Source organism: Aulostomus chinensis, chromosome 21, assembly GCF_037954235.1.
Source record: "Aulostomus chinensis isolate RoL2024-O1b breed Wild chromosome 21, RoL_Achi_v1.0, whole genome shotgun sequence".
NCBI classification, from domain to species: domain Eukaryota; kingdom Metazoa; phylum Chordata; class Actinopteri; order Syngnathiformes; family Aulostomidae; genus Aulostomus; species Aulostomus chinensis.
The window spans coordinates 21,261,763-21,284,808 of record NC_141340.1 but is presented as its reverse complement, the minus strand read 5'-3'; the positions used below and the strand labels follow the sequence as shown (position 1 = coordinate 21,284,808).

General features: G+C 47.9%; 2 protein-coding genes across 2 annotated transcripts in view; both read right to left on the bottom strand.

Annotated features, from left to right (window-relative positions):
• kcnh2b (potassium voltage-gated channel, subfamily H (eag-related), member 2b) overlaps nucleotides 1–12,078 on the bottom strand; it is a 242,697-nt gene extending 230,619 nt beyond the window's left edge. The window contains exon 1 of the mRNA XM_086192184.1: nucleotides 11,420–12,078. Coding sequence (XP_086048310.1) covers nucleotides 11,420–11,495 — 76 coding nt within the window. The 5' untranslated portion in view covers nucleotides 11,496–12,078. The remainder of the gene's footprint in view (nucleotides 1–11,419) is intronic.
• Nucleotides 12,079–15,852: 3,774 nt separating this feature from the next.
• The window catches only part of sspo (SCO-spondin), a 74,129-nt gene continuing 66,935 nt past the window's right edge, over nucleotides 15,853–23,046 (bottom strand). The window contains exons 112-115 of the mRNA XM_086191740.1: nucleotides 22,834–22,894; nucleotides 22,379–22,509; nucleotides 19,109–19,259; nucleotides 15,853–16,173 (exon numbers count right to left, since the gene is read on the bottom strand). Coding sequence (XP_086047866.1) covers nucleotides 16,151–16,173; nucleotides 19,109–19,259; nucleotides 22,379–22,509; nucleotides 22,834–22,894 — 366 coding nt within the window. The 3' untranslated portion in view covers nucleotides 15,853–16,150. The remainder of the gene's footprint in view (nucleotides 16,174–19,108; nucleotides 19,260–22,378; nucleotides 22,510–22,833; nucleotides 22,895–23,046) is intronic.

Here is a 23,046-nt window from a genome sequence, read left to right as displayed (position 1 = left end):
ATGTGGGTCATCAAGCCGATGATTAAGAAACACTTTTATCCTACAAAACTTCAGAAGTTCCACTTGATTATAGACAGCAGCGATTAATAAATGGAAATCAATTCAGTGTGTTTTCATGTGACATTAGACACACACACACTCACACTCACACTCACACACACCAGCTGCCGACGAACATCTGTCCACATTTGCTGCAGCACTGCGTGGAGCAGCCGTGTTGACTGAGTCTGCCCTCACACTCTGTAGTCACTGGTGTTTAGCTCCTAAATACGCTGATTATACGTCTGACTTCTATTTCTACGTATCCATCTTTCTTATCAAGCTCGTCCTTACGGCAGTTCCATCAAAGTTTAATCAAATGAAAATGAGCTAATAAACTAACCTGAGAGAACGTCATCACCAGCACTGATATTTCCGTCCTCGTTCAGGGTTCAGTCGCCGCTGTGCTGGGGCTTGGTCTTATTTCCCTACCAGCAACAGGGTCAAACAGCAAGTTCTCTTGACCCTTTAATAGGTTCTTAATACGAGGTGACGCTGTTCCTGACTGGTCCAAATCTGATTGTTGCCACTGGTGTCAATCAAAGAGCATCAGGATCAGGACCCGCTATTAACTTTACACATTAATAACATTGATTTTCCAGTAAGCACTGTCAAGTCAAATTTTATGCAGATGATATAATGTTGTACACCACCAGAACCGAGGACAAAACAACCTGGGTTCAGGAAGTGACAGAAGAAGAAGGAGGCCTCCATCCTCTGCGAGTGGCGCGATGCGGCGCACCAGAGACCAACTCCACATCTTCTTCCACGCTGGTGGTCAGGAGCACCTGCGTGAGTATGGAGCGACCCGACAAACCCAAACAGAAACCAGGAGAAGGAGCGAACTCAAACGACATAGAAAACCACCACAGGCTGGAAGCAGCTTTGGGACTTTCAAACTGCTGTTGGAACTAAAGCCATTTAATTCGCCAGGGAATTAGCACAGTGGACATGAATCTACATACCAGCTGCGGCATCGAGGTGAGCACGCAGAATTAGCACAGCTACAAACTACATCTGTAGTCCTGAGGCAAGTGCCGGTTCCAGATTAATCTCACAGGACAGTCCATGAAGACAGAGGGAACAGCACGTAAACCCCGCACTGCCTCGCTCCGTCTTCTCCTTCTTCTTTATATTTGATGTTTATTAGCTGGCCTGTCCTCCCGGAGGGACCAGCAGGTAGACAGAACATATATGTGCTGACTGATGACGACAGGAAAGTGCAACATCATATGACACGCGATGACTCCATATAATGAGGTGGCGGGAGCGATGGATGGAGGGATAATGTTCACGAGTAAAAGGAGAAGGTTTGTTTTGATGTTTCGTGCTGTTTCAGGGCTATTTTGAGACGGTATTTGGATTCCGTACGGTCGCTGACAGGAAGTAGATAAGGTGTAGCTGCAGTAGGAGCCAGCCATTGATTTCACGTCAACGGCGGTGAGTGTTGGCTTCCCGTTTGAGTCGTCACTGGGCTCATTTGAACACAAAACTTTATCTTAACCAAGTGTTTCATCCCTGAGTAGTGAATCCGATCAGGGGGTTAGAACTCACAGCTGTGGGCTGGGCGATGCTGTTTCAGCTGGCTAACCAGTTCACCAGCACCACCAGAAGACTGGAGTCACCACACTCCCATTCACCCAGTCCAGTCTGATACTGGGCTTAACATGGCTGAACTTGCTGACGCCATCCCAACGCCATTCACAGTGCCTTTGAGTACAACATGAGGAATGAGGTAATGAGGTATACACAGCTTGCTCTGGCTTGTGTGTGTGTGTGTGTGTGTGTGTGTGTGTGTGTCTGTGTGTGTGTGTGTCTGTGAGTGAGTGTGTGTGTGTGTGTGTGTGTGTCTGTGTTTGTATGTGTGTGTCTGTGTCTATGTGTGTATGGGTCTCTGCATGTGTGTGAGACTGTGTGTGTGTTTGACTGTGTGTGTTTGTGTGTGCGTGTGTCTGTGCATTTGTGTTTATTTGCGTGTGTGTGTGTGTGTGTGTGTGTGTGTGTGTGTGTGTCAGAAGAGGGACAGGGTCATAAGTCAATGTGAAACCTGTTCAGGTGTCTCCACTCTCACTGTGATTGTTCTCTTTGAAGGAAACCAGGAAGAGTCAGGAATCTCATGGTCCTCCATCAAGAACTGCATCAACATCCTCTCCCTGTCTTTCTCTCAGGTCTGCGGGAGCTGCTGCACGTTTCATGTTTGACATCAAGGTAGGAATAAACATGCTGATTGTCTTGCAGTCCCTGAGCTTCATTTGACAAGGTTCTGTTGGTGCATCTCTGCTCGTCTGATCTTTTAATCCAGCCTGGAAAAAGCACAGCAGCGTTTGATGCTCCAGACTTGGGGGCACGTATTTTTATAAGAGGCACAGTCAATTAAAAGCTGTTGATGTGCAGGGAGATAGACGTCTCCTGCTGTAGCTGCTAACGTGCATGTGATGATCTGAGAAAGCAGATCGGAGGCTCAACTCTTCCTCATTCACGCCGCAGCCACAAACAATCAGCTCCCACTTGGAAAACGGTGTTTTTGTAAAATCTGGTTTGGGGGAATTTGTGTCTTTCCATGAGTTCAGTTTTGATGAGAGGGTCGACGCGCTCGCCACATTCATCGAATGGAAAAAACACATGACTGCCTTCAATGGGAAGGTTGATCATGATGAAACTACAATGCAATCCAGCACAGACAGGACGCAGGAACAAGAGATGCATGACTGCAGCATGGGGCGTGTCCAGTTCCTCTTAAATACAGACAATGACATCATCCTATAGCAACCATTATGCAACTTGAACCTGAGAGGAAATACCTAACATTGTATTTAACCTCACCAATCCATTTACAAGCTGTAATTCCATAAAATGTTGCAGGAATGAACCATGTGATCATTGTGACGTCACACATGGCTCCAGATTGTGAATTATGGTTTGAGAGTCTCACAGGAAGAACATCTATTTGTGTTTTAGGGCTACGAAATTAACACAAATCGACCAAGAAGCGTGATTTTAGCAAAAGCTGTTTGTGTGTGGAGGTATCATTTTGATATCATGTAGTCTGTGTTGGGCTACAGAGATGTTCAGAGCTGACATCTTCCTAAGAATCGCACAGCAACATTCATGGGTTTTTCATTTTATACCATAAATCATAAAGCAGCTGCATAATCAATCACAATGATCAATATCAGATATTATTTTAAACTCTTGCAGCTCCAGTAAGTTCAAACAGTCAATGAACACACTCAGCACAAACACAAAAAAGTGAATGCAAATCGTTCACCTGCTTAGACCATGCGCCCTAAACACACACATGCAGGCACGCACGAATGCACGCACGCACGCACACACACACACACACACACACACACACACACACACACACACACACACACACCACTCTTACATTTGTAAGGATCTTGGTTGACCTCACCCCTGACCCTAACCAAACTCTAACTCCGACCCAAGTTTGAAGAAGTTGTTAGGACCTCACTAGAGGGGACTAGAAGATCTCAAACACACACACACACACACACACACACACACACACACACACACACACACACACACACACACCACTCTTACATTTGTAAGGATCTTGGTTGACCTCACCCCTGACCCTAACCAAACTCTAACTCCGACCCAAGTTTGAAGAAGTTGTTAGGACCGCCTAAACACCTCACTAGAGGGGACTAGAAGATCTCAAACACACACACACACACACACACACACACACACACACACACACACACACACACACACACGCTCAGAAATACAGATATTCAGGATTTTGGTTTTGGAATCGTCCCCAATAAATGTGGAGATGTTTGTTAGTGCTGATTCTAACAACTTCTATTGATTCCTGCTCGACCGCCAACACCCCTCCACAAGATCACTGCAGCTGCAGCTTTTAGCACTCGTCTTATCAAACTCAGATCTCGATATTCCACTGAATAATTGGCCAAACTCCCACAGGACGATATTTCACCATGTTTCCTCCTGGGTTAGAGTCTTTTATGAACACACGCGTGTGGATTTCAACGCTCAGTTGGTCCAAACATTCCTGCAACTTCATGTCTGCTGGCTCTGCAGGGAAATCAAGCTCCTGACTTGGCTGCTCTCATCCGACCAAGCTGATATTTCAATCAATCTGGTATTCAGATGTATTTGTTTTTGTTGTTTTGCGATGATCAGAACCTACGTTTTAATCCGCCAGTAAAATAAATCTATTCAGAAATGTGCGAGTGGGGCTCTGCTGCTGCAGCTGCTTCTCTCAGTGCGTGAATTATTAAAAAGTTCAGTTAACTTCATAAGAAATGCTGCTGGGAGCTCCTGGCTTTTTCTGATTGAAGACAATGCTCTCTTCTGAATGTCAGGTTTGGTCTCACTTGGAATTGTGACAAATCAGTGCCACATATTGCTTCTCTGTCTCCGTGACAACTGGGCAGCATCACTTTGAAAATACAACTATTTACAGTTTTTTAGACTAAAATTACAGTTGCAGTGTGACTCGGGATGGGGGTGTTAATTTCATGTACTTATTCTCATTTCCACAGAAAACCATTTCAATGCTATGTTGTTAATTGTTAGCTATGATAAGGCTGTGGAATGTCTGAGGTGAGAGATTACATCAGTTCAAACAAAACGAAGATCAGTGATAGCAGAAGGCGCATGGCAGAAACATGAATGAGCAGCCGAAGAGACGAGCGTTTCCCTGGGATTCTGGAGACCAAACCAGGGAAAGAGCCTGAGACCTGCCTGTGGAATGTTGCATGACATCAAGCAGCGTGGCCATATTTTGTGTAGCATGTTTGTCTTGATTGGGGGAGATATTTCTGTACATGAGCTGTAGGCAAGATGGTCATGTGCCCCGCTTGGAGGGGAAGAGCTCCAACTATCACACACACACATTGATTGTTCATATAGCAGTATGAAGCCTCTTTACCCTCACCCCCCCCCCCCCCCAATCAGGTGCCATGTCATGTTATTGTCCAGACAGATGCAGGCCCATCAAATAAGCTGAGGAGCAGAAAGAAGGCAGGAGGGAGGAAGGGCATCAAGGGAGGAGAGTTTACATGTGTGCTTTGGTGATCTGTAATGTGTGTGTGTGTGTGTGTGTGTGTGTGTGTGTGTGTGTGTGTGTGTGTGTGTGTGTGTGAACAAGAGAGAGGGCAGAGGACAGGCAGGGGAAACAAGGGAGGACTGATTTCACACCATCCTCCAGATCCGGTGTAACAGCACGCTTGTGCTGACACCAGTGATGGAACCAGATGGAACAGAGGAATGAAGCTCACCACCAGGAAGGCCCTCCCTCTCAGAACCACATCCCGGCGCTGCTCGTGATCCCCTCACTCACACACTGGCGGCGTGAGTTTTTACGGTCGTTGTCTGGACTCAGAGGGACTGTGACGGACGACTACTCAGCCGCAGGATCCAACTCATCATTTATGTTAAGTAATTCTGTATCACAGCAGGAGTTAAATTAGGAGAACAAGCAGGCCTGCAGACGGCTAATCTACATATGCATGCCATATGTTGCATGTGCTCTGCAGCAGCGGTTAACACCCCCCCACGCACACACACACACACACACACACACACCCCTCGGGAAGATCATGGAGCTGAGCTCATCAAAGCACAATGAATCAGAGAGGCATCGAGCTCACAGCACTCAGGTGGACGACCTGCTGCTGCCTGCAAACAAGTGGGGAGGAGTCTACAGGAACCCAGCGTCGTGGAAGGCGGGGCTTCGCTCTCACATATATCTACAGTAATTGTCCTTCATTCATTGACTAATTGCAGCTGTTTTATTAAGGCCAACTGGTGGGAAGGAGGAATTATTAACATTTCTGCCTCTGCTTGATGACTTTTTGAGGCACTACACAGTGAAGACATAGTGGAACCAGTGAACACGTCGATGCGATACCAAAGGATATATCAGTCGAGACAAGCATTAAAACTTGGGATGTCTCGACAGCGCCCCCTAGACATTTTTTAAGAATGTTCTCTGCTGTGTGTTTCACCTCCTTGTACAAAGCTCAGTGCACACATTACACACATCGCTGTAACTGCAGAGCATCCACAAAACAACGAGCACAACCTGGCTGTGACACAAAGGCTGTTCTACTGGTGTTGCACGTTGTTTCAAGTGCATTTAGGGACAAACCCACTCATTCCAGGTTTTACCACAGCAACACATTCTATAATTAAGGCTTTGTGAGATAAATATGCGTCTTCATATTAATGACTGTATCTCATTCTCAATTAACTGTTACGCTGAGAGCGCGGCGCTGACAGAGTCAGCTGCTCTCGCTGATCACTCCCCTCCACTTACTGTGGCAGGCAGCGAGAACCAGAGGGGGAGTGTGTATGGGTGGAGCCGGGTAGGGATGGAGCTGGATTACAGCAAGGCATGTTGTGGATGGAGGAATTGGTATTATTAGCACACACACTGACGTGAAAAGGTGCGAGGCAGCGCTCACTGCTGCTGGCAGCTTCAGTGACAGTTGAGGTTGTGATGTAAAAGTGAGGCTGCATGCTGTCGGGTCATGTGCTCACACGTATCGTGGTTAGGGTGTGTTTCTGCTGTTCTGGGCTGGAGGTTGGAGGGTTTCACTACAGCTGCGCCTGCACCTGTAAATGTTCCACAGCCCTAGCTGCTTAGGTTATCCTGAGATTATAGAGTATGTGTGTCAGTTAAGAAAGTCGAGAATAAATGGACTTAGACAAACTCAAACTGTGTTTTCAACAGAGGCTTAATCCACATCAGGTGCTGAGATGAGTCTTTGCACTGCAGCAGAAAGGAGTATGTGGGATCAGGTCAGTGAGAACTACAGCAACAGTGGAGCACTGAGGATCAGGGGAAGGAGATAAATCAGGCTGCACATAAACACACACAACGCCATCATTGCTGCCAAAAACCAGAGAACGTCCTCTTCCTCCTCACTCACAGCAGCACTCTGTCTGCGTCCTGCCTCCGTACTCAAGGTTCAGCTCCTCCTGGCTCACTGAGGTTAAGCATGAGAATAAACGATAATCACCAATCAGGGCACTCGCCTTCATTATCATCATCAGCAGCGGCGGCGGCAGCGGAGGAACAAGGTCGTGCTCCTCCTTCATTTGTAACTTTCTTCAGTATTTTACAAATAAACTGTTGAGGTTAGGCTCCAGCCCCCCCCCCCCCCCCCCGCGAACCTTAACAGGAATAAGCGGAAGACAATGGATGGATGGATGGATGGAACTGTTGAGGTGATGTTTGCCACTGAAAGTACCTGGAGTCCTGCACAGAGTGTGTGCATGATGGTGGGTGGCTTCGTGGGGGGTCAGGGGGCAGTTGCTATGGTGATGAAGTGTTTGTACTTTAGCTGAAGAATGGTAGCACCCCCCAGGGAGGACAGTGGCTTCAAGGCTTGTAACTGGGTATATTCTTCTGTAGGAGCTGAAGACGGCAACGACACAGCGTGCAGAAGGTCGCTGTGGCCTCGCGTCGAGGTCACACCTGCTTTTAATTGTGGCCGAGCACGCAATCTGTCCGTGCATTCTAATATGCATGGAGCTGCATGAATATCAAACATAGAGGATCACAGTACCGTAAACAAAGAGGGTCATGTGCCAGGTGGATCAGTGTGAAGTAAGTAGAGACGGCCTAAATCAAGGAGACGACATCAAATACCTTGGCTCCAAACCAGACAGCAGCCCACATGACAGCTACATCCACACGTGCTGCCGTGCATGCTGCAGCTCCTGACCACTGCATGCTGAGACCTCCTAACTCCAGTTTTAGTCAAGATAGATTTATTCAGAGCAACAGAAAACATCTCATCCTCCATGAATCATGAATCATGCATTAAGGCCACATGTCTCCAGATACAGAGCACAGCCTCTGGACACTCGCTGCTGGGCCCAAGACACAACTCTGATGAAATCTACCCATCAGATATTGCACATATTTGTTTTAATATAACATTGATTAGTCATCATTGACACAATACCATGCGATAAACTGATAACAGGCTCTATGATATATGAGGTTAACAAAGCTAACTGGAAGGTAGCACCCTATTTTGTGGCAAATATGTCGGATCGAGGAAAATACGACTGCTGATATCTTGAATACTTCAGTTTATCTTAGAATGTTTTGAAACGCACCTCAAATACAGATCTCTGTATGAGAACAAGTCCAAAAAAGACGCCAAAAGAGATCTTTCTCGCTAGTTTGAACATCAGTTTCCTGATAAGAGGTCAGCCAAAAACCTTTGCTCAAGTTTTACTCTCATTATTCATGTTACAAACAGGCTGCTGAGCCAGGCTGCGCTACAGTAGCGCCATTAAGGACAAAAGCAGACAGACGGACAGACCACTGGCCCCAAAAGATCTGAGTCTACTTCTGTGGTTTTGAATGAAGTCACAGTTGTTGGCCCATGGTCGTCATCGTCATTGCAATCATGATGATCAAATCCTGTCAACGGAGCTTGCGTGTTGACATCAGTGAAAGCTGTGTATTTGGACATGATTGTGTATCTGTGATGGATTTCCAAACATCCTCCCTGCTGACTGGATCACGTCCCATGACAGAAAGATCACGCCACCTATTGATCCTCCTCCAGAGGCCACATCAATAATCTCGATGCAAAACCACATTGACCTCTTGTTCATTTCTGTCTAATAATCCAATAAACATCTGTATCCTGACGAGCCATACTTACAGCCGCGCTACGTTACCGTCCGGGACACCGAGACCTCGTCGATTTGTGTGTGTTGGCGAGTCAGATCAGCACGCTTTACTGCTAATGTCAATGTGCCTGCGTGGTTATGGAGATTATTTCCCGCAGCATTCATGATGGTTGATTCATAATGTATTCAAATTGCATGATCTTTTCTCCTGATATAAATGGAGCCAGAGATGCCTGAGCAAACGTGGCTGCGTCTTGAGTGAATTAACATCAGGATTCGCCTGTCGTCTGCAGGTCAGACGCTCCACCAGGCGCTCGGTGATGCCCCCCTTCATCATCTCCCTCCAGGCTGAGCAGGGCTGGTGATCTTAGGATGGTATTTTAAATGCAATCCACCATTGGAAGGAATTGGCCCTGCCATGCTTATTCTACCATGAAGATTGCTTTTTCTCCTGACTCGTCTGCTTGTGAGATGCCCTCCATCACACCTACAGCTCAACCAGCATTACGATGAAGAAACAGCAGAGGAGCCGCTGAATAAATGAGCGCTGCGCTGGTGTGTGGAAGCCCACCAGGCTTTAGCTTTCATCTATACTCAGCAGTGGATATCATGCCAAGGCTCAGGTTCAGTGATGTGGAGACGAGGTGTCAAAGTGAGACACCCTGGACTCAGAGGCAGCCTGGAGAGAAGGACCCAGCACGATTGGCAGATCTCTCTGTTGTGCTGCAGGTTAAAGTTCAATCAATTGACAAGTTAGCGGCAGAGAAGAGCGATTATATCTGTTGCTGTTTCCAGTTTCCAGCTCATCATTGAAATGAGTGATGTCCAGAGCAGCTGCTGAGCCTCACCAAAGCTCCTCCCCCGCCCAGCTCATTAGACACCACCTCCTCGACACCATCAGCCAGATCCGTTAGCCAAACCTAAAGCCTGCAGCAATCAGTTGAGTCACAGTGAAAAAATATCTGGCTCTCAGCTGCAGGTTACGTTGCCCTGCACTCGTCTCAAAAATAATTTTCCCAACAGGAGGAAGGAGGCTGCTGCACCCTGAACGAATGCAAATCTGCTGCACAGAGGCGTTTTAGACATGAGCACAGTGTAATGAGGTGCTCAGTAGCAGTACAACATGTTCACCTGTGCAGCTTATCAGGCTGGAAACAAGAGGAACATCCTGATTCGTCGTGATTAGCTGTTTAACATCTTTTATTCACCTTTACTCTGCGCCTGTTTATGAGACATAAAAGGCTTTTGCGCAGCAGAGCCCCCGTCCTCAGCACGGAGGCTCTGCCGACTCCTGTTACAGAGCCTTTAAGAATTGACTGGAGGGTTCACAGCTGCCATGTGAGCTCATCAACTGGAGAGCATACATGTCAGCATTGGCATTCAGACAGATTTATTAGATTTCAAGATAACCCTGATTTCTGATCAAAACCCCGGGAGGAATTGGACCGATTCAGCTGGTTGCTTCCTGCTCTCTGGGAGCATCAGACGCGTCCTAGGAGCGACATGAGACCAGCTGGAACAGTCGATAGACTCAAAGACCAGGACGCGCCAAACTCACACCACATCATCACATTACAACGTTCAAGACCTAGAAGGACGTCCTCCTCTATCAGGCCTGCAAACCTTTTTTCATAAACTACTTTTAAAACCAGCTTCCACTGAATGCAATGATGTGTATGGCATTTGTTCATTTTTGACACTCGCGGATTTTTCTGCTCTAACCACAAAAATACGGCAAGCTGCTGATGTCATTCAAGGTTCAAACTGTAGATCAGCACCAGCAGCACCAGTGTTAGCATGGCAGAGACCTCAGTCCTGCCTTTTATCAGAAGCATCACCAGGTAGATCCATTTGACTTATTTTTTCTTTTTGTTACTCCAATAAACAAGCATCAGCAGTAAATTCCAGCCAGGCACGAATGTTTGCTGATGTTTCATTCAATAGGGTTTAGTGAGAGTTAATAGTGTGAAGCACAATTAACGATACTACCCCCCACACACACACACACACACACGCACACCTGACCACCAGCATCCTGCTCCTCTGCACCTGCCCTGAGAAGACAGGTGGCCCTGTGGCCACTGAGGCACGTTTGAAGCCTGAAAGGAAAAACGGATGATTTGCATCAAAGATAACCCTGCTGGGGGGTCAGATTTCATGCCCAGGGTTGTATGAAACATTTAGTAGCTTAGATATTGTTTGGTTATGTATCTAATAGCACAATTACTGCACCAGCAGTGATAATGCAGGACTCACAAGTGTGTCTCAGTCTTTGAACATTTGTTCCTCAACACAACAGCAGCAGCCGTCACACGTGCCTGAAATCTTACTGGTGGGGTGTGTGTGTGTGTGTGTGGGGGGGGGGGGGGTATTATTGTTTTGTAACTACACAATTTCTTTCCACCTTTCCAGTCCTGGATGATGAATATCAGTGGTTCAACTCTAAAACATGTTTGTTTGGTCTGATGGATGCTGGAGAGGAAGCTGATCGAAGTTATTCAATAACTGTTTATCACACACGCTCACTCTCTCTCTCTCTCTCTCTCTCTCTCTCACACACACACACACACACACACACACACACACACACACACACACACATCATTCTAATAAACGAGCTCTACATGATCAGGATTCTTATCTCCAGCAGCTTCTGGGTCAAAAGCCCAGGTGTTGTACATTATTGACACGTGACTTAATGAGAAAGAAAAACTTTTTTTACTCTGACTGTCGAATTTCCGGATGATGGTGTCCAGGAAGGTGTTCTGAGGAGCCACATGGCCCCTCCGGACCGGCATCTTGGCAGCGGAGGGCTCCGGACTTTAAGGACTCTGCGGGTCTCTGATGAGGATCAGGGAGACGGACGCCGCGTCTCCGCCGCTCACCGCGCGCCCTGCATGGACAGCCGGCTCCGGCGGCTCGTTGCGGTCAGTGGCGGTAATCCGGGGTCTAAAGTTTTCCCAAGTTGTTGAGCCTTCGGTGGGTGTCCCGGAGAAGCTTGCGAGAGCAGGCGCACGGTCCGACGCGCGGCAGATCTGATCCGCGTCCAGCCTCGCGTGTCCAAGCGGAGGGGAGCGAGGGTGTGTGTTCCTGCGCCCTGAGGGGGGGGCGGCCTGTCAGCTGATCTCTCCTCCTGCTGGTGTCTCTCTCAGACGAGCTCAGCAGACCTCGCATCCTGCTCTACAGCCTGCTCCTCGGAGGCGGACTGGGCGAGCCGTGAGACGAGCGTCGGGGAAGCCATGGAGCGCCGCGCCGCGCCGCGCCGCGCGTCTCTCCTTCTCATTCCGCCTTTTCTGTCTCTGCCTCGAAATATTCGAGTGTTCAGCAGCTGCTGAGAAACAAACAATGATGGGAAGAAAGCTGGGAGCTCAGATGCGCAGCCGGGATGCACCTCGGTGAGTGGAGATGTTCTCTCTCCTCCTCCTCCTCCTCTTCCTCTTCCTCCTCCTTGCTGCGCGCTCCGCCGGATGACTTCAGCTCCACCGGCGTGTCGCTGCGCCTTCTTTAACCCTTTCCTCGGACCCGCCCAGACTTGTGCGAAGGATCTCCAAAACCAAATTATGCACGAGGTTCTCAAACTGGGGCCCAGGGCCACTTGTTTCCTGTGTTAAACGGCCCCTGTGTCGAAGATCGCCTCTTTGTGAAGAACTCGAGGAGGATCTAAAGGCCCCGATAGTTGTAGCAGTGATGGGGAAGCAGAGAGGAAAGTGTCTGGTGTGATGGTTTGATTGTGTGTCTGTTGTGTTCAGTGTGATGGTGTGCTGGTATGGAACGTGATTAGTTCGTGTGCGTGCGTGAACATTAATGATGCGTGATTTCCAAACAGAGACAGAAGTTGACATCTGCCTACCTGGGAATGATATTCGGGTGTTGTTGGAAAGTTAAGTGCCACTGCAGCTCTTTTCTGACTCCTATTATCTTCTCTGTTTTTCCCATAAATCAGGAAACAGAAGTGAACCCGCTGTTACTGCCAAATCATCACCTGAGTTCTCACAGGGCACTTCTCATACCGCACCGACTAAACTCCATTATTTACTTGGCTGGGGTTGCAAAGAAAAACTCAGTTTTAATGAGGAATAATCCTCTAGCAGAGGAGAGAGAGGTCTGGGTGAGTAGCCTACGGCCTGGTTGGGGCATGCAGCAAGGACAGAGAGAGCAATAATCAGACGGGTCACGAGGTCAGACCAAGACTACACAGCTCCAGAGGAAAGAAAAACCTGCAGGAAGCAACAAAGGAGAGGACCAACAATGCAGAGTAACCTGTGTACAGATGGAGAGAGAGGAGCCCATTGCATCATGGGAGATCCCCAGCAGTCAAGGCCTATACACGGGCCCAGGACTGACTCCTGCAACCTGCAAGTCATCTGGATGTCCGTCCATATTTTAATGGGTTAAATGCCTGAAGGAAGAACCAGGATTCTCACGGTTTCCATCTGCAGAATAAGTCAGTAAATGTTACACTCTCAAATTGTTTCTTTAAAAGTGTCAAAAAATGTTCCCTTTACAAGGATACCCAAATAAGGTGGAGCCATCTGAGAAACACTCAAACAGGGGAAAGACAAATCAAATTCAGAGTACAACAACACTCCAATGTGTTTGGAAGTGTTCTACGGAGCCTGAGTCCGACTCCGTGTTCTACGCAGCCTCAGTCCGACTCCGTGTTCTACACAGCCTCAGTCCGACTCCTTGTTCTACGCAGCCTCAGTCCGACTCCGTGTTCTACGGAGCCTGAGTCCGACTCCGTGTTCTACGGAGCCTGAGTCCGACTCCGTGTTCTACGCAGCCTGAGTCTGCTACCTGGTGAGCATCTGTGCCACAGTGGATGAGGATCCAATGACCCAGAGCAGTTTCACAGAGGATTCAGGCTCATTTGGTCCCAGGATGCCGACACATCTGAGGGAGCATGACAGAGTAGCAGCTGTCCAGCTGTAATACTTCCACAGCACAGAAGATTGAGACAACAACGAGCAAACAGTACCTTCAGGCTCAGGCCCTAATTAAGCTGTTGGGGAGGGGCCCCTGAATGTGGGGGTGAGTGAGATGTCTTCCACTTGAAGTCTACCCTGATGCTGAGAGCTCATTGTACTTTTACTTTACGGAGTGTAAGGAACTCGGGCACATGCCTTGTCCTTTTTACAGATTCAATTTTTGGTTATTATTTGTGAAAAGATGCTCTACAGATGGATTTCTAGTTTTTCTGACTGCACTTGAAGGCAGCAGTTTACACAGAGCTCTCCAGACATGATGGAGCAGGATTGTGAGGTCCGTGTCCAGACGGAAGAGTCCTGGACCGAGTGAACCTGCTGTTGTTGTCACTTCTGTCAGATACAAGCCTGAAGCAACGCTGCTGCTGCTGCTGCTGCTGCTGCTGCTGCTCATTGATCAAGATGACCTGCACAGCACAATGAATTTAATGCATTCATTTTTCTAGCGATCAGTATTTTAATGATTGTTAGACATGATGAATTGCAGCCTGGCAGTTGGACGTAGCCTGAGGAGTGATCTGTCAAAATGTGACATTTTGTAATGAATTAAAAATGCATCAGTTCCTGCTCTTATTACATCCAGCAGTATTTACTAGAGCAGCAGAAAGCCAGGGAAGGCGAGCTGGTCAGCCTCCCTCTGCAACTCCCTTATTTAGTCAGGAAAAGAGAGAGGAGGGAGGGAGGGAGGGAGGGGAGGAAAAGACAAGTACCAGCCTTCTTGTCACAGAGGAGGAAGATATCACAGTTTTGTGTGTACAAGTACACAAAAGGAGGCCGTGAAGAAAGTTGATATTAGTTCAAGACGAGTGGAATGGAAGTCATCTCAGAGGAAAAGCTGCAGGCTTCACTCTGACACGTCCATTAAAAGCTACACTTTTTTATAATGAAGCAACATTTCAAAGCAACTCCAGTTCTGTCAGAAACGTCACATCTGGAGTGTTCGCTCAGCGCGGTGCGTAAGCAGTGACCAGCAGCAGGTTGCACCACAGTGAAACCTGATATCGAAGTGCTGGGGGAGGAAAGGAGGAATCCTGGCTACTTGAACGCTCTCAGTCGACACTCCACATAATGAGCTTTATTCACTCTGCATGAAATGCACCTCCAAGTCTTTTAGCTGAAGACGTTTCTGCTGGTGATGAAAGGAAACTGAGAGCTCGGACACACAAACAACTGTGACCTTTTAAGGGACATCTATGTCAAGTGAACACTGTGTATTTCTACACTTTCTATAAATCCTCCCTTCATGATGATTATCTACTGAATCGGTTGTCTTGGTCAGAGGCATTCATATCGACTGACACGCGTTAGGACACAGACGCGCCACCGTACAACACCTGCAGGGCAGGCGCTAACCTGTGCTACACTGACTGGACTTGGACGCTTCCGCGGCAGGAAATCAAGTCCCCCTCAAACTGATCCACCAAAACTGAACATGAACCATTGTGAGAGGAAGATTCATTGCAGGACTGTTTGCTTACCCTGCATCAGTTGTGTCCGGTTGCATCTAATCAGTTGGAAAGTGACTGTGAATAAAGTTGAAAATAATCATAAATATGATGCAAACCTAGAAGAACTGAGGCAGCTGGACCAGTATTTAAGTCCCACAAACGCCTCTTCATTTTAGAATCAGTTCATTTAAAACGTGATGTTGCGTCGACAAGACGTGAGGATCATTTCGTTCTCACTGCCACGTTCATTTCTTCATTTTGCTTTTGGAGCCTTTTTTACTGCTGAGTGGATTTTTTCCTGCTGTTTCGCTGTCAACAGACACAGGAAGGAAGAAGGCAATGTAGAACACAGGCATGTACAGTAGAAGTTAGAATCATCGTGAACAGAATAAAATGAAATAAGTATTCTAATATAATAATTAACATGTAGAGAACACCGTTTTTCAATGTGGTCAAAAACTTTATTGATCACTCTAGAGAAGGAACACTATAAACCTTAATGTGTATATATACATACATTTATATATGTGTATGTATGTGTATATATATATATATATATATATACATACATACACATATATATGTGTGTGTATATACATACATTTATGTGTATATATATATATATACATATATGTATGTGTATATACACATACATATATGTATATATATACATATATAAATACATATATGTATGTATATATATATATATGTGTGTGTATTATTTCAACATACAAATGAAACATGTCTTACTTCACTGGGAGGAAATCATAGACCCTTTAATATAAAACAGTAGAAAAAGGCTGTACAGGATGCAGAATAAACACAAACAGTAGAACTTTAGCAGTAACATTCAGTCATATGATGACTAAGAACCACAGTAGAAGGTGGACATCAGCAGGGCCGGGGGACTGTCACTCATCCCTCCATCCCTCCATCCGTGCTCTCGCTCCGCTTGGCCTCCATACCCCTCCTCTCTGTCTCACTTACACATTCACACACTCAACACACACACACCCACACTCAGCGTCTGGACAGGTCGCCTCCTGTGAATGAACCCAGAAGCACTTTCAGTGACTCAGGTACTGAACTCACGTTACAGGCGCTTTTATCTGGAAATGCCACCAGAATGTGAAACTCAGTGGTTTCCTCACCACCAGGAGCAGCAGAGAGAATCAGATGATGGCAGTTGATACGTGTGAGTGTGAAGACTGATGGCCGTAGTAACCGTATCTGTCATGGTGTGTCCGTGGGAGTGCAGCACTGAGGGGGAACATGAGCCGGGGGAACCTCCATGGTGGATACATCTAATTAACTTACACAATCAAGAGGTGGGAACCTTGATTGAATTATTCATGGTGGGCAAAGGCAAGATTAGAGTGTGTGCATGTGTGTGAATCCGTGTAAATGTATGTATGTGTCAGTCAGCCTCCGTGTGTGTGTGTGTGTGTGTGTGTGTGTGTGTGTGTGTGTGTGTGTGTGTGTGTGTGTGTGTGTGTGTGTGTGTGTGTGAGCTCAGCACTAATAGAAAGTGATTGACAGACAGAGCTGGGAGGGGGGGGCGGGGCAGGCATGATGGCTACATGTTCCAGCCAGTTACTGAACTGGAGGCCTGTCAGCTTTGGCCCTGACGATCACGCGACAGGTGTCACACACGGCAGGACTCACTCGTCTGTTGTGTCTGACGGGTTCATGACATTGGAAAGGTTTTGGTGGCTTCGACAGAAATCAGTCATTCCTCAGGTGTGTGAAGATATTAAAATAAGGGTTTCAATGTTCCCTGTTTTCATTCTTTGCACAACTATTTAACCCAAATACTTGCTTGTTCTGAGCTCCTTTCTTTCTTCCTTTCTTTCTGTTTTTCAAATCAGACTCTTTAGGTCAGTAAAGGGCAGAGCTACTGTGTCCATCTGCAGGTGAGTAATGTGATAAAGGGGCGGAGCTATCGGGCCTATCCTTGCAAGTATTTCTGCAAGTAGATACAGGGGAGTGACTCCTGGGCCATGCAAGTATATAAAGGGGTGGGCCTGCCTGTGTATGTAGATAGAGGGGCGGGGCTACAAAGGCTTCCTCAGCAGGTTAACGAGGGGGCAGGTGTGTGGCAGTAAAACTGATAATAATGATGATGGGAGCTGTCTTTGAAGACATTGCTGCTTATTCAACACATTTTTTACTCAAGCAAATGGATTTTGTTAATTTTCATGAAAATATAAAACACTCTGGGTTCTAAAGAGTTCCTTTGTAGTTCTAAATTAATGAATATGTGACTTCAGGTATATGGCCAGGTATAAGGATAACAACCAAAACACTTCATGTTCATCTGAGTCTGCAGAGAACCTGGAGTCTTTTAACCTGGAGTGAGTGGACCTGGAGTGTGTGGACCTGGAGTGTGTTGACCTGGAGTGTGTTGACCTGGAGTAAGTGGACCTGGAGTGTGTGGACCTGGAGTGTGTTGACCTGGAGTGTGTTGACCTGGAGTGTGTGGACCTGGAGTGTGTTGACCTGGAATGTGTTGACCTGGAGTGAGTGGACCTGGAGTGTGTTGACCTGGTTTGAGTGAACCTGGAGTGAGTTAACCTGGGGTGAGTGGACCTGGAGTGTGTTGACCTGGAGTGTGTTAAGCTGGGGTTACTGGACCTAGAGTGTTTTAACCTGGGGTGTGTTAAGCTGGGGTGACTGGACCTGGAGTGTGTTAGCCTGGGGTGAGTGGACCTGGAGTGAGTTAACCTGGGGTGAGTGGACCTGGAGTGTGTTGACCTGGAGTGTGTTAAGCTGGGGTGACTGGACCTGGAGTGTGTTAGCCTGGGGTGTGTTAAGCCGGGGTGAGTGGACCTAGAGTGAGTTAACCTGGGGTGAGTGGACCTGGAGTGAGTTAACCTGGAGTGAGTTAACCTGGGGTGAGTGGACCTGGAGTGTGTTGACCTGGAGTGTTTTAACCTGGGGTGAGTGGACCTGGAGTGAGTTGACCTGGTTTGAGTGAACCTGGAGTGAGTTAACCTGGGGTGAGTGGACCTGGAGTGTGTTGACCTGGAGTGTGTGGACCTGGAGTGTGTTGACCTGGAATGTGTTGACCTGGAGTGAGTGGACCTGGAGTGTGTTGACCTGGAGTGTGTTAAGCTGGGGTGACTGGACCTGGAGTGAGTTAACCTGGAGTGTGTTGACCTGGTTTGAGTGAACCTGGAGTGAGTTAACCTGGGGTGAGTGGACCTGGAGTGAGTTAACCTGGGGTGAGTGGACCTGGAGTGTGTTAGCCTGGGGTGTGTTAAGCCGGGGTGAGTGGACCTGGAGTGAGTTAACCTGGGGTGAGTGGACCTGGAGTGAGTTAACCTGGAGTGAGTTAACCTGATTTGTGTTAAGCTGGGGTGACTGGACCTGGAGTGAGTTAACCTGGAGTGAGTTAACCTGGTTTTTGTTAAGCTGGGGTGACCGGACCTGGAGTGTTTTATCCTGGGGTGAGTGGACCTGGAGTGAGTTAACCTGGAGTGTGTTGACCTGGTTTGAGTGAACCTGGAGTGAGTTAACCTGGGGTGAGTGGACCTGGAGTGTGTTGACCTGGAGTGTGTTAAGCTGGGGTGACTGGACCTGGAGTGTTTTAACCTGGGGTGAGTGGACCTGGAGTGAGTTAACCTGGAGTGTGTTGACCTGGTTTGAGTGAACCTGGAGTGAGTTAACCTGGGGTGAGTGGACCTGGAGCGTTTTAACCTGGGGTGAGTGGACCTGGAGTGAGTTAACCTGGAGTGTGTTGACCTGGTTTGAGTGAACCTGGAGTGTGTTAACCTGGGGTGACTGGACCTGGAGTGTGTTAGCCTGGGGTGTGTTAAGCTGGGGTGACTGGACCTGGAGTGTTTTAACCTGGGGTGAGTGGACCTGGAGTGAGTTAACCTGGAGAGCAGTTTACATACAGTGAAATGCTTGGTTCATCTGGCGGTCATGTGACCAGCACATTCAAATGGTTGGTGGGCTGCAGTTGTGACTCCCCACCTTGGCAGCTGGTGCACTCGCAGCTGTGAATGACGGGCAGGACGACCGGCTCACTCTCACCACTCTCACACTGCAGGCTGAGGAAACGCACAGGGTTATCGGGGTCCAGGCGGTAACTACAGCACTCGCAGACTGACCGCAGGTAAGGCTCCTGGGGGGGGGCATGAGGAGACAGAGGGGAGACAATGACAAGATGGAGGAAAACAGGAGCTGACCAAGCAGCTGGAGAAATCACAACCCTCGCTATCACATCACATCACATGGAGACATGAACATGGGATCCCACCAGAGCTCCTCAAACATGTTCCACATGGACGGGGATCCACAGAGGCCTCTGGCTCCTCAGGCGATGAGGGGCGAGAGCGTCAAATCTCAAGTCCCTGCTCACTGGTCAGCTGGCTATACGCTGCTAGCAGTTAGCAGGCAGCAACAAAAAACGTGCATTTTAAAACACACATCTTTTAGTAAAATTCAGCAAATAACACTCCACCCAGCTGGTGTGATGCTAGCGGCACAGAGCTCGCTGCCTGCTGCAGACTGCTGTACTTCAGCAGCAGCTTCATGTGACCTCACACGCTGCTTATAGCACTTCTTTTCATTGTGCTTGAAGTTTTTAGAGTCAACTCTGTGGACAAATGCTGCAGGTGTGCTGGTGCTCCTCACCATGTTGCTGCAGTACCTCTGAGGCCACACCCACCAGACAGATGATACGCATGAAGACATTCAGAAAGATGTTCCTAAACGTCAATGCTCATAAGTTCCAAAACTGCAGTCCCAGCCGAATCCAAGTCCTGTGTGTTCAGCTTTACTTCAAATTGAGTCACATGCTCAGACTCCAGCCCCACTGGGCGCCATGTTTGCTGCACTAGTGCATGTCCTGCTAGCCTGTGGTCACTGCTGCGCACTGGTGCAGAGCTGCAGGATCAACAACACTCAGAAGCATCCCAACAAGTGTCCTGGAGTCGGTGCACCCTCCTACCTTCAGACATTAGGTCCATAAGAAGGACCTAATCCATGGAATGGGGGGGGGGGGGGGCTTACCCAAATACAGTTTAGAGATATTTAGCAGTACCACTTTAAGCTGTCTCTTCACAACATACCGTCATAAAAAAAATCCCTGGAGACTACGTGCTAAATATTATATCTCGTAGCTTGCAGAGTCTGGGTATTTAGCATGATGGAGTGCAGCTCCTTTGAGTTCATGTGTCAAATTAGTGAAGAACTGAGGAAGAGGAGGAGCGAAGAAACCTGAAGCAGAACGATTCATGATGGGAGGAGACAAAGGAGACAGAAGAGGAGGAGAGTCCAGGATCCAAAACTAAAAAAACATCCTTTTACCTCTGAAAAATGGTGGTTATTAGTGCTTCACACACTAAGAAGCGTTTTGTGTGTGTGTGTGTGTGTGTATGTGTGTGTGTGTGTGTGTGTGTGTGTGTGTGTGTGTGTGTGTGTTCTTGTACTTGCTACACAGTGAGGACCAGGATACTTTCTTTACCAACACAATGAGGACATTTTTGGAGTGTGGGGACATTTTAGCCCATCCACACAACTTTATAAGGGCTGTTTAGAGGTCAGAACTTAGTTTTAGAGACTGGGTTAGGATTAGGTTAGCGTCAGGGGTCAGGGTCAGGGGTTCGCATCAGGGGTCAGGGTCAGGGGTTAGCATCAGGGGTCAAGGTCAGGGGTTAGCATCAGGGGTCAGGGTCAGTGGTTAGTGTCAGGAGTCAGGGTCAGTGGTTAGTGTCAGGGGTCAGGGTCAAGGGTTTAGGTCAGGGGTTCGTGTCAGGGGTCAAGGGTTTAGGGTCAGGGGTTAGTGTCAGGGGTCAGGGTCAAGGGTTTAGGGTCAGGGGTTCGTGTCAGGGGTCAGGGTCAAGGGTTTAGGGTCAGGGGTTCGTGCCAGGGGTCAAGGGTTTATGGTCAAGGGTTTAGGTCAGGGGTTTGTGTCAGGGGTCAAGGGTTTAGGGTCAGGGGTTAGTGTCAGGGGTCAGGGTCAAGGGTTTAGGGTCAGGGGTTAGTGTCAGGGGTCAGGGTCAAGGGTTTAGGGTCAGGGGTTTGTGTCAGGGGTCAAGGGTTTAGGGTCAAGGGTTTAGGATCAGGGGTTCGTGTCAGGGGTCAAGGGTTTAGGGTCAGGGTCAAGGGTTTAGGGTCAGGGGTTTGTGTCAGGGGTCAAGGGTTTAGGGTCAAGGGTTAGTGTCAGGGGTCAGGGTCAAGGGTTTAGGGTCAGGGGTTTGTGTCAGGGGTCAAGGGTTTAGGGTCAAGGGTTTAGGATCAGGGGTTCGTGTCAGGGGTCAAGGGTTTAGGGTCAAGGGTTTAGGGTCAGGGGTTAGGGTCAGGGGTCAGGGTCAAGGGTTTAGCGTCAGGGGTCAGGGTCAAAGGGTTGAGGAACATTGATGAAGGTCCCCACAAGGATATCAATATAAGGATGTGTGTATGTGCCTGCTTGTATGCACTGAAAGTTCTGATCAATGAAAAGGGAGCTTTCCCAGTGCTGCCTAGTCACCAGTTACCACTGCTTGTTGCCACAGTAACAGGAGGTAATGACACATTTGGCTGAGGTGCTGTTTATTTTTACTAATCTCTCAGCATGACCGGCTCTATTTTTACAGTAGAGATCTATGGATGCCAAGACAGAACAAAGTCGCCATGGTGATGAGCACGCCACTTTACAAGGATGAAAAAGACAACAAAGGAAAGAAGAAAGGTGATGCAGACGGAATCAGTAGCTAGCTCAACACGTGTGGGGGTCACGTTCTACATCAGCACGTCTATATTTAGATCTCCAGTGACTCCCCTTCTGAGTGATGCATCTTTGATTACCTGCCCTGATAGCAGCACTGCCAACGCTTCATTTGTCTGTGACCACTGATGACAGAATGTCAATCATCCTCAGAGAAAAACAACTGTCCAGTGCTGCAGACCCGAGAGCCCGAAGCAGCGTCGAGAGAGCAGCGACGAGAGAGCGGCTGAGGCTGCGGCTGACACTAACGCTCCAGATGGGCTGTTCAGCTGCGCGCTGATAGCAGCAACAATAGTGCTCGTTCTTCTGACTATCAGTATTGTTATCAAGGTCACTGGAAATGCTCAGTGGCTTTGGGAGACACACTTGTTGTGCTGCCGTCTTTGATGGAATGAATATTGCCGAACCACTGAACCTTATTCTTGTCAGCCACTTCAACCCCAGATGTTCAGCGTGATGTCGTCTCCTCCACTGACGTGCTTTAAATATTTAACACGTGTGTTAATTGGTGAGTATTTTTATCTTTTCCATACCTCCAGGATGACATCAGTCCTGGACAGACAGCGTCCTCTGCAGTAGCTGACCTCCACGTTGTCCAGCCGACAGTCTCCCTTGGTGATGTTCTGGACCTGGACATGGCGCTGACACTCTGGCACCGGCTCAACTGACAGAAATACAGAGAGGAAGAGGAGGAAGAGGAGGAAGGTGGCAAAATTTGAAAGTGGAAACAAGTTACATCTTTCTTTTTTTGTATTTGCATGAACTAGAGGACAAAGGAAGAGAGGGACTCACTTTCCGAGAGCACAGTGACACTACCCTCCCCCCTCGCAGCATGTGACATTTCCTCCACTGAGATTCAGCCACCAATGTCAGTTATATAAGGTAACGTCTCACTAATTGGGCACCGCAGCACTTGGTTTTACTCTGCTACCCACAGGAAGTTCACGTCTCCAAAAACATCAAGAAAAAGTGTATAAGTTGCACTTACGTGGAAACGGTTTCCTACAGACAGGACAACAGCTGCCGGGTTCCTCGACCTTGACCTCCCCCTGACAGAGACAGAGAGACAGAGAGACAGACAAAGAGAGAGAGAGAGGACACAATTTATCTTTTACTTCAGCCTCTCTGCAAACTAATAGGTGACAGCAAACACAAATAACACCCCTTCCTGCACCCTCTCAGCTGTGGTCTGCAACTTTCA